The 12,151-nt window shown below is 37.0% G+C and overlaps 1 protein-coding gene across 3 annotated transcripts in view; it reads right to left on the reverse strand.

Annotated features, from left to right (window-relative positions):
• Nucleotides 1-12,151, reverse strand: part of SELENOF (selenoprotein F) — a 65,797-nt gene that overhangs the window by 47,832 nt on the left and 5,814 nt on the right. For all 3 annotated transcript variants that reach the window (XR_003118825.1, XR_003118829.1, XM_025381280.1), the window contains exon 2: nt 6,919-7,086. Coding sequence is in view for 1 of the 3 variants with exons in the window: in XM_025381280.1 (XP_025237065.1) it covers nt 6,919-7,086 (168 nt within the window). In the remaining 2 variants the exon portion in view is untranslated. The remainder of the gene's footprint in view (nt 1-6,918; nt 7,087-12,151) is intronic.

The following is a 12,151-nucleotide window of genomic DNA, read 5'->3' on the forward strand; positions in this document are numbered from 1 at the left end:
TTACAAACATATAGCTCAATTTATTTTCTGCTATAATGTTACTTCTAATTTTAAAAATATCATTGTTTCCTCCTGATCTGTCATCTGAATAGTGAAAACCAATAAATATTTTTTTCTAAACTGACTTTAAAATATGAGTCTCCTTCAATTTTCTGACTAGGTTTGTCACAGAAAATTGAGCTCCACCTTGACAACTGGGTGTGTTGGCTTATGCTTGTAATCCCAGTGATTTGGGAGGCCCATGGGGGAGGAGAGCTTGAGGCCAGGAGTTCAAGACCAGCTTGGGCAACATGGTGAGACCTTGTCTCTACAAAAATAGAGAATTAGCTGGGGGTGATGACGCATGTCAATAATCCCAGCTACCTGGTAGGCTGAGGCGGGAGCATCACCTGAGCCCTGGAGTTGGAGGCTGCTGTGAGCTATGACTGCACTACTACATTCCAGCCTGGGCAACAGAGGGAGACCCTATTTCTAAAACAACAACAACAACAACGAACAAACGAACAAACAAAAAACTAGAGAAAATTAAGCTCCACTTTAACAATGGTCTTGAGAAATTTTTTTATTAGCACAACCTTTTTTCCTCCAAATGCAATCTTTCATACATTTTAATGTGATCAAAATGGCACACATTTATAAAGTGGAAAATTTGTAGTATTTTCCTCTTAAAATACGTCAATTGAAAGGACTTAAAAATTTGAAACTAGGATTATGTTTGACATAATTTATTTCTGTATTTTGTTTCACACAAGTAGTTATAAATAGTAAAAATTTTCATACTAATTCTGCAAGAAGATATTTCCTCTTGATTCAACTAATCCAGGAACTTGAAAGTGGAATAATAGAAAACACTGCTCCAAATTTTTATCACTGGCAAATCTGATCATTTATATTTCATATCTATTTTCTTTTACCCTACGTTGTCAATAGCAATTATTATCATGCTATTCTGAGTTCTTCAAATTTCCTATTCTTTCTTGCTTTTATCATCAGCAAACCAGATTACTATTACTACTATTACTGCTGCTGCTGTCATCACCACCTGCAGCAAGTATTTACCTACTACTAGTTATACGCTAGGCACAATTTTAAGCAATGTATGCATATTAACTTATTTAATCCTCATAATCACCCTAGGAGACAGGAACTATAATTATCCCCAATTTATAGTTATAAAAACAGACACACAGTAATCAGGTAATTTGTCCAAGAACACTCACTGAGTAGCAGAGAATATCTGAATCTAGGTAGTCTGGTTCTATAGTATATCTTAACCACTAGTCTAAACTTCTTTGTATTTTAATCAAGACTGAACAATAAATTAGGTGGAAATAATTTGTTTATTATCTCACAAAGATAAGTAATTCAACTAAGTGAATTCTTATCTCCAGAGGTGCTCCGGTTTGGTACAAGCTTGACCTTCAGAATAGTAGTTCAGAAATAAGGCAAGTGTAAACACAAAAGACTAAAAATGCTAAAACCAATTAAAACAAAATATTTTGAAGGAGGAAGAAAGAAACCACAAGGACCTTGGGAAACCAAGATCTAAAAAAGAAAAGGTACTAACTAAAGAAATAGGGGGATATAGGCTAGGCACGGGGGCTCACGCCTGTAATCCCAGTACTTTGGGAGGCTGAGGGGAGTGGATCACCTGAGGTCAGGAGTTTGAGACCAGCCTGTCCAAGTTGGTGAAACCCCGTCTCTACTAAAAATAAAAAAACTAGCTGGGTGTGGTGGCAGGCAACTGGAATTCCAGCTGCTCGGGAGGCTGAGGCAGAACTGCTTGAACCCACAGGAGAATTGCTTGAACCCGGAGGTTGCAGTGAGCTGAGATATTGCCATTGCATTCCAGCCTGGGCAACAAGAGCAAAACTTTGTCTCAAAGATAAAAGGGGGGAAGGGAGGGGCAGATACAGTTAGGGAGAAAAAAGTTCTAAAATAATGTCTGAAAGCAGCTGAAATCATTGTTATTAAGAACCTTGAGTAAGGAAATAATTAAAAAAAAAGCACCTAGCAGCCATAAGCAAGTTCAAGTTCACAGAATTTGCAAGATTATAAAAATATGAGAAAAATAACCCACTTATTTAACCCACTAAAATACCACACATCTTAGAAAATAGTAAGTAGTTCAAAAATTCTAACAGAAAAATATTTATATGTATCCCAAGAAAATCCCAGGAAACAATTTTAATCTCATGGTCATGTACACTTTGAAAAATTATCTATTAAGGTGAGTGGTCACATTGGAATCACTAAAAAGTTGTGCTAAATAATTAACATTATCTCTTTTTAGATAGATTTGGGATGCTTATGGCATCCTTGTAAGTAAAATGTAGAAATGGGAGATCTATATTTGTAGTTAGATAATTATAACCAAAGAGTGTTACCAGTGGATAACTGCCAACATGGAGACAAGTTTCCTTATTCTTTTAGTTTTATAAAAATAGATTTCCGGATATAAGTGAAATATATGAAAAATATATTTATCAAGTAGCTACAAAGTTAAGTATATTTTCAATATAGCTTTTAAAAAATCACCTTTTCCAACTTGTTCTTAGTAAAAAAAGCCTTATTCAAGGGCAAGAACTTATGAAATACTGTGTGCTAAAGGCTGGAGATTTATAAACATTTAAAAAAATCAAAGAGTAGGCTGGGCATGGTGGGTCATGCCTGTAATTCTAGCACTTTGGGAGGCCGAGTTGGGTGGATCACCTGAGGTCAGGAGTTTGAGACCAGCCTGGCCAACATGATGAAACCCCGTCTCTACTAAAAATACAAAAAATGATCTGGGCGTGGTGGCCGGTTCCTGTAATCCCAGCTACTCAGGAGGCTGAGGTAGAACTGCTTGAACCCAGGAGGTGGAGGTTGCAGTGAGCTGAGATTGTGCCATTGCACTCCAACCTGGGCAATAAGAGTGAAACTCTGTACTGGTGGTGGGGGTAAAATCAAAGAGCGTTACTTTTTGGGAGAGAAAGAAAAGCAAAACAACAGATACGATATAGTGTAAATCAAAGTATCCCTAAGTGCTTTGGGAATACAAAAGTGTAGCTAACATAACCTGGGAGTGATAGTGGTGGTGTGTAAGGTTGGGGAGAAGTCTAAGAAGATGGGAAAGCTGAGCTAAATCTTCTAAGTCATCTAATGTAAAGGTGGTTTACTCTAGTAATTGAGGAATAAAGATATAAAATATCTAGGGGACTGCTTACCTAGTACCTACCTCTGCTCTTTACCTGAGAACTGCTTTATCTGTCTGCTTTCCAATACACCATTCTACACAGCTACTGTGCAGCTAATAGGTTCTTGCGTTATTCCACAACCCTAGCTAATAACTGGTTAGTGATCCAACTAGGACAAATAGCAATCCTTGTCAAAAAATATTTTTTGAAAGCCAGTAGTGAGACAAAGAATAAGCAAAAGCAAAAAAGAGGCTGCAAGAGCCTGTCAGTCTCCGATTTTTAGCTGCTCCTTCCTCCCAGGGTTGCTGCTCAATTGTGGAGTCCAAGAGTCAAAAGATTAACTACTTTCCCTAAACCAGCTAAAATGTTGGACAAGGAGGTTCAAATACAAGATCAATGGGAAGAGTTATACTCAACTGGACTGGGTATCTTTACCCTTCTATCTTAAGACTCAATATATAAAGCTATAGTCACTTATATTCCTTAGTAAATACTAACTGTATAAAAACAGTACTAAAATTTAAGTAATTTTTGTTTCATTAGTTTACATTTTCTTCAAGCTACAAATTAGTTATGATTTTTACAATAAGTCAACATCCTTACCAATGTCTGTAAACTATACCTGGGTTGTAAGCAAAGCTATTTAAAACAGTAGTAAAATAACTTACCAAAAATCTCATTCTAGCTTGTATTTGAGATGCTGAGTAGGTCTTTTATGATCAAAACTCAAGGGAAGGGAGACCAAATAAAAATAGTGGAATATCAATCAGCAGAATGACAAAGGGTTTCAAAGTCATTTTCTGCTTTTATTGGGAATAATTTACGGCAAAAATTTTATGCTTCTGGCTACCAAAGGCTAAATTCACTTTGTTAAAAAAATGACCATTAGTAAAAATGAGTCTCATCCTTGGATAGACCTATATAAAGCATCCAACTAATTAAGAACCAAAAATGAATGTCCTAGTAACATTTTAAAATTATATACAAATAGCTAAAGCATTCTATATAAACTACAACTTTCTCTTCTTCTTCTTTTTTTTTGAGACAGAATCTCGCTCTGTTGCCCAGGTTGGAGTGCAGTGGTGCCATATGGGCTCACGGTAACCTCTGCTTCCCGGGTTCAAGTGATTCTCCTGAGTAGCTGGGACTACAGGTGCGTGCCACCACACCCAGCTAATTTTTTGTATTTTTAGTAGAGATGGGGTTTCACGGTGTTAGCCAGGATGGTCTCAATCTCCTGACCTTGTGATCCGCCAGCCTCGGCCTCCCAAAGTGCTGAGATTACAGCAATGAGCCACTGCACCCAACCTGACTTTTTAAAGAATTTATACTCACAATGATTCCACATGCACAGAGCTATGTTTAAATATATACATCTTTTACGAGACAGGGTCTCCCTCTCCTGCTCAGGCTGGAGTGCAGTGGCATGACCTCACCTCACTGCAAACTCCGCCTCCCAGGCTCAAGCTATCCTTCCACCTAAGCCTCCTGAGTAGCTGGGACTATAGGTGTACACCACCACACCTGGCTAATTTTTGTATTTTTTGTAGAGACGGGGTTTCACCACGTTGCCCAGACTTAAGTATTTTTAATGTAAGGCACTAGTCTACATATTAGAGTTTTACTTTTATTGACAACTAAATTAAACTGTGATTTTAAATTAAGCCTTAAGCCAGAGTTGAGTGACACAGAAAAGTATATATGTTGTATAATCCACGATCGTGTACCAAAAATCCAGAGAACAATACTGCATAGATTAAATCTAGCACTATTTCTATACTTGCATGTGGTTTGCATCTAAATGGGAGGATTGCCCCAACATGCCATACTTTTATATTTCCAGTAATATTTTTTAAGTGTTTTTTGGTTTCACTAGTCTTACTGAAAAAAGTAAAAAAAAAATCACCAGTTTTGTGCAAAGAGTGCTAGTCGATGCTAATAAAAACTACATCTTAGAGATTAGGGGCTAGGAGCAAAGTAAAAAACACTGGATTCAGTGTAAAAGATGCATTAAGACAGGCTTACTTGTACTTAGATACGATAATCACTCCAGCTTGTAACTAGTTGGGCATATATTAACCAGCAGATCTACTGTTATTGCTGAGCTGCAACTGCTGAAATGTGTTAAGATACAACATATAGCTCCATTAATAATGAAAACTGAGTAGCAATATAATTAATTTTAGAAGTGCGTGGTGCAAGTTTGGTTCTACTAAACTTATACCAAAAAACTGGGGTATTGTGAAGTACTACTAAGGAAAGGCAGTAAGTAAAAATAGCTTTTACAAGCATTTGGTTTACGGTTTCAGCAGATCTGTTATCAAAGAGCAGACCTCTCAATTTACCCAAATCACAAGGGGGTGCATATAGTAAACACTGTTTATTATAAAACGCCCTTTGTTCTTCAGTCCTTCTGAGTTTGGTGTTTCAGTGAAAAAGAATGTTGGTTGAGTAATGGTACAACCCACAGAATAGCTTAAAGATAAGGAAAGGATGACTCATACAGATTTATTCAGCAATTTGTCCCATGTGAATACCTCAGCAAAAAGAACGGAGGGGCAGCAAAAGGTCTACCAAACTAGTTAAGTTGTATGTCTTAACTCTATTTAAAATCAAGTTTAAAAAACTTGTTTAGATTTTACTTACGTGCAATAAAAAGACTAACTTACACATAAAGAAATCTTCTAAACACTAAAATGTTTTACTGGTGTCTGTGAACCAGTAAAGTGAAAAACATGTAAGGCTTTGCAAGCCATTTTTGAGATACTTGGAATTTCAGGTTCAGATATAGAGAAATCAAGGGTTAAATTTTGGCTGCATACTAACATTTCAAAGCTTGCCTGCTTGTTTTTCTTTTAGAATTCTGAAAATGTACTTACTGTTAAAAATAAACCTTTACTACCAATAATAATAACATATCACATATCATTATGTCTGAATGCTTTACAAACCGTAGTACTTCAAATAGAATTCAGCATGTACAAGTCAAAGACAGTATTTAGAAGGAAACAATAGAAATATGCTAACATTTTTTTCTCACCACAAACACAGGCATCTTACCAATTTAGTTTTAATTGGATATCACAAATGACCTTTACAGTCTACTTTATAATTTAAATAGATCGAAGGGTTTTGATGAAAATATTTAAAAGATGAGCAAGTTCACTATTAATTTGTTTGAACAGCAGGTTTTAAACACAGTAGGTTCACCTGGAGAGACTGGACTACCTATCCTTCTGTTTTCACATGTTAAAGGTGAAGGTAGGTGTCTCAAATTACTAGCAATAGGTGTGTAAAGTAACAGTCCATACACTTTTTAACCAGATTTAATGTTATAATTTATTGTAGACAATTAAGTGCCAGGTATTATGTGCTTTACTTTCATTTCAAGTTTCATCCAATACTGGGTTCGTACTACAAATGAACAAAGGCACCTATTATTTTTTGGCTTCATTTGGCCAGAAGTTAGGAAGACTGGAGAACTATAAGATCCAAGCACGTTATAGGGATTCTACTTCCCCTTTGCTTGACAATCATGGTGGAATGGGATCCTGGTATGCAACCATACTTTTCCTTCATATTTGCTTTGATTGATCTAATAGGCCAGACAAGAAATCAGTTGAGTTTTACTAAAAAGTGTAAAAGCCAGAGGCTTCTTTACACTTAAATTGATTAAGCAACTTACATTTTATCTTATCTCAACTAAACCATCCAATGGAAGGAATATACTAGAAAACAGTACCTTTTTGGTTTCAAATTGTGCTTCCTCCTGACAGCATCCTCTGCAATCAGGATCCAGCTGAAGCAGGTTGAACTGTCCGAGAAGATCACAAGAGCTGCAGAGCAAGTTGCTAGAAAAGCCTAACTCTCTGCATGCCTCTGATGAAAACTCTGCCCCAAAAGCAGAAACCTGAAAATAAAAAATGGGGAAATAAAACACAATTCCATGTTTATATTACAAAGTTTCCCCAAAAGAGAACATGGGGTTGTCAAAAACTAACACATTGAAGACAAGTTACTGAAATGTTTCTTTCGGAGATACATTCTTTTAAATTTTAATTTAATTTTTTTTTTGAAATGGGAGTCTTGCTGTTGTCACCAGGCTGGAGGGCAGTGGTGCAATCTGGGCTCACTGCAACCTCTGCCTCCTGGGTTCAAGCGATTCTCCTCCCTCAGCCTCCTGAGTAGCTGGGATTACAGGCGCACGCCACCACACCTAGCTAATTTTTGTATTTTTAGTAGAGATGGGGTTTCACCATGTTGGCCAGGATGGTCTTGATCTCTTGACCTCGTGATCCGCCCACCTCCTCAGCCTCCCAAAGTGTTGGAATTACAGGCATGAGCCACCGCACCCAGCAATAAATTCTTTTTTAAACTCTGTAACCTTACACAATAGTCTGGTTTCTCCCACCTCCCCTACAAGCTTTTTTTCTTAAACATCTATCATCTTTCAGCTTAGCTAAAACATGGATTAACAAGAAAACATATATCATTGTTCATGATGTTTATTACATAAATATTTTCTTAAAGATTTATTGTTTTAAAAAGGAATTTTCTTATAAGAAAAAATAATTTTAGTTTCATTTTAAGAACTCAACATCTGTTCACAAGGGTCTATGGAGTAAGATTAACTGTAGGGTTTATCTACAGTCACATTCAGCAGAAGAAGGACAGGAAAGGGGATGGTGTAGGCAACAGCATGCCAGAATTCAAGCTTTTGATTTTAGGTAATAGTGCCACCACTTACAAGATGTGTGACCCTGGGCAAACTATCCTCCCCAAGCTTTCCTCACTCATAAAGTAAGGGACAATACTTCCTACATAAAACAGATTGCTATGGTTACTTTATATAAATCATTACGTTTAATCAGAGATGATTTAATCAATCAGAATGGCTGACAAAAGCAGGCTTTCAACAATATTCTCTTCCCTCATCCATTCTTTTTTATGTATCAGTGAATGTGGTATACCTCCATTTGTCTGAGGCCAATCCCTCTACTTGCTCTTTGGATTCTATCTTCTCTATCTTCACAGATACTTCATTTCATCAATACCTCAACCTTTAGGTATATTTAAGCCCTATGGTCCTAACTGCTCTTCCCACGTTCTGTCATTTCTGAATTGTTACTACAGCTTGGTTTCTATTATTTTTTCCTAACTCCCCAAACTCATTAATATAGCCTGGTTTCTGCTCCTACTACTCCACAAAATTTGCCCAAAATTACCAAATGCAAAGGTATTCAAAACTGTTCTGCTTCAACTACCCCGTCCAAAAGCTTGTCCTCCTTTTCTTTTCTCTTCTCTGCATCTCTTAAATGCTATTGTTTCCCACAGTTCTGTTTTTGGCTCTCTCTTAGTTTTACATGCCTTCTATTTATTACTGCATATTTATCCATGGCTTCAGATAAGCATTTATTGAAAACTCTTAAATATTTTTTCTTGAATGTCAGGCTTCCAAAGCCAACAGTCCACTCAACATCACATTTAGGTGTTGAATAAGCATTGCAAGTTCAAAATCTGCAACAGTGAAACTTACTTTTTTCTTAAATCTATTCTTCCTAAGGTATTCAGTATCTCAATAAAATGGCACCATTTCTCTGACAAGCTAGTTGCCCAGATCAGTCATCCTACTGACCTACACTCCATATTCTTCGCCATTCTCACAACCAATTAATATATTTTCATAATTCTCTTAAAGAGCTCTCAAGTCTTTTCCTGCCTCAGTGGCTTAAATGTTCACTGCCAAAGCTACTTCTCATTACTTCCTCAATTCCTCCAGCTATAAGGAATTCCTATAGTACCCTGAAGTATAAAAGCCCTACTCAAACACACTTTTGCTCGTAGTCTCCCCTATATTTAAGATTCTGTTTCCACTTCTTCACCTTGTAATATCCTACTTACTTTCAAGAATCTAATCAGTATGGGTCTTTTAGGAAGCGTTCCTGACAATAAATAAATAAATAAGATCTCAATCATTAGCCACAACTTTCTTCGAGAAAGTTGTGCACAGTTGTAAAACAGTACTGTTCATGACACTGTACTATGCAAATATGACTCCTCAACAATACTATGAACTCTTCTGACGGCAAGCATTAAGTTGTTTCTCTGTCTTTCCCTCACTTCTGACAGTTTTCATATACTTGCTGAATACATAAACTGGACAAAGCCACAGCTTCAGGTAGGGAAAATTTCAGATTGACTGCAACTGATTGATCTTCTAGACCAAGGGTCTGCAAACTTTATGCAAAGGGCCAGATAACTATGTTAGGCTTTTGTGGCTATATGGTTTCTGTACATCTATTCAACTCAGCTATGGCAGTGCAAGAACTAGTCACAGATAACACACGAATGAATGAATGAATGAGTGTGTCTGTGTTCCAGTGAAACTTGGTTTTATTTTGCTATTTATGTTAATTCGTTCTACAAAAACAGGGTTGACTGAATTTGGCCCACCAGTTGCAGTGTGTCAATCCTTTTCTAAACTCACGAGGTAGATTAATATCCAGTGGCATTTCCCAATGAAAAGAAAATTTAAGTACTTGTTGGCATATTCACCCAAAATGCTGATTTGATATTTTATACATCTTTAATCCTATCTCTGTAATAATGTCATATGTATATATTTTTCAAAACAGATGAAACATCCCAGCCTAGTGGGAGGGATCTGAGACTTTATTGGTTAATTTGTGTGGTTGATTTCTCTAGTTTAACTATAAGACACTTGCTACTACACTATTACTTTGGGTAATTTCTCCATCAGTAAAGTGATCTGCCTCATCTATTTCACAGGTTAATTTGAAAATCAAATATGACAATGAGCAGAATGTGTTTTCCAAAGACAAGGCAATCAATATGTATCAAAGGCTGCATCAATGTGTACACATCATTTCACATGTTCTTACAATGTTAGTCCTCCACTGAGAAGTGGGATCTATGTACCCTCCCCTTGAATCTGGGCAGGGGCCATGGCTGTTTTGAACAACAGAGTTTAAAGGAAGTTATGTGATTCTGAGGGTAGGTCGTAAAAGAGCAAACAGCCTCTGCCTGGCTAGCATTCTTTTTCTAGGAACATCAGCTTTGGAACTTAGCCAATCTGCTGTATAGAAGTCTATACTAGAGAGACAACATGGAAGGGCCCATGTAGAGAGCAACTGAAAACTCCAGCTGACAACCAGTATCAGCTACTAGACATGTGAGTAAACCACCTTCAGATTTCAGGCCCTAATGTTTCAACTGAGGTCTGAGACACCATAGAACAGAGAAGCCATCCCTGCTGTGCCCTGTCAGAATTGCTAACCCTCAGAATTTGAAAGCAAAATAACAAACTGTTTTACACCACTAAATTTTAGGGTAATTCTGTTTTGCAGCCATAGTTACTGAAAGAGGCAGAAAGAGTGAAATCACTTTGGAAATTGTGAACTCCGGAAATTGTGAACTCCTTAACAAGCGTAAAAAACTGTTACCAAAACCGTTAAACAACAAAATAAGAACCTCAAATGAATAATCATGCAATCATACTACTTGGTTTTATTCTGGCATTTATGGAGCACCTACTGACTGAGCATGACTATGCAAAACATCATGTATTTCAAAGTCTTAACACATCTAGATTCAAATGCCATCACAGAGCAACCTTACTTCTAAACAGGGAGTATTATCATTTATCTCACGGAGTTTTGAGGATTAAAGAAGTGCACAGAAAGCATCTAGCATCCCGCCCAGTACACAGTAGGTACTGAATACATGTTGGTATTAGGCTCACCTTCCACTGTGAAAGCACACTTAAAAATTACAAAACACTATATAAATGTTTTTATCACTATACTAGACATGGGATAAAAGATTAAGTATAGGGGAGACAGAAGGTATCGAGTTTCTTAAGTAAACACTTTTTTCTAGCTGTTCTATCACTGGTTTTGCAGACTTAAGGTTTTGAATTTAAGGACATCAGAAAGTATTTTTAAGTACCTGGCAGGTAAATGCTAATATACGAGAGTTTGATATTACTCCTGCCATCCTTTTATTGCCAAAAGTAACTGATTGGCATTTAAATTTGCACATTAAGAGCAAATATTAAATTTTAGATTAATTAGCCACACTTGAAAGAAAGACAAAGATTCTAAGGACAGGGTTCCTGGCTAGGATAACCATTTAGCTTTCTCTATTTCAAAGCAAAATTGACAAATTAAGTGGCTTGGTTGGGTGCGGTGGCTCACGCCTTTAATCTCAGCGCTTTGGCGGGCCAAGGTGGGTGGATCACCTGAGGTCAGGAGTTTCAGACTAGCCTCGCCAACATGGTGAAACCCTGTCTCTACTAATAATACAAAAAAATTAGCCGGGGGTGGTGGTGCATACCTGTAATCTCGGTTACTTGGGAGGCTGAGGCAGGAGAATCGTTTGAACCCGGGAGGCGGAGGTTGCAGTGAGTTGAGATTGTGCCACTGCACTTCAGCCTGAGTGACAAGTGTGAAACACAGTCTCAAAAAAAAAAAAAAAAAAAAAATGGCTCTATTCCCTCCTTCTCCATGCATTACTCATTGTTTTATTTTTCTAGTATTAATGAGTTATTTCTAGATTAGAGTTGGCAGCAGAGAAACCGGATTAACTTTCCTATACCATTACCTTAAAAATCTGATATAGCTATACATTTTGTTACACTTACACCTACATATTCATTGTCTCTTCACTGGTCTTTATAACTCTCTGAGCAAACTTCAAATCTGAGACAAAAGCAAACAGATGGGATTACAGAATGAACTCTATGAAAATGAATACCAGAAACATGGCCATTACAGCAAGCTCTTATAAAGCAGCAGATATCTTGTTAAGTACTTTACATTATTATTCCATCTAATCTTAACCATCTTGTGAAACAGGTATTGTTATCACCATTTCATAAAGAAAAAAACAGGTTTAGGATAGTTAAGGTAATTTGTCTAAAACCACACAGGAAACAAGAAATGACAGCATCAAGA

The sequence above is a fragment of the Theropithecus gelada genome, chromosome 1, assembly GCF_003255815.1.
Source record: "Theropithecus gelada isolate Dixy chromosome 1, Tgel_1.0, whole genome shotgun sequence".
NCBI classification, from domain to species: domain Eukaryota; kingdom Metazoa; phylum Chordata; class Mammalia; order Primates; family Cercopithecidae; genus Theropithecus; species Theropithecus gelada.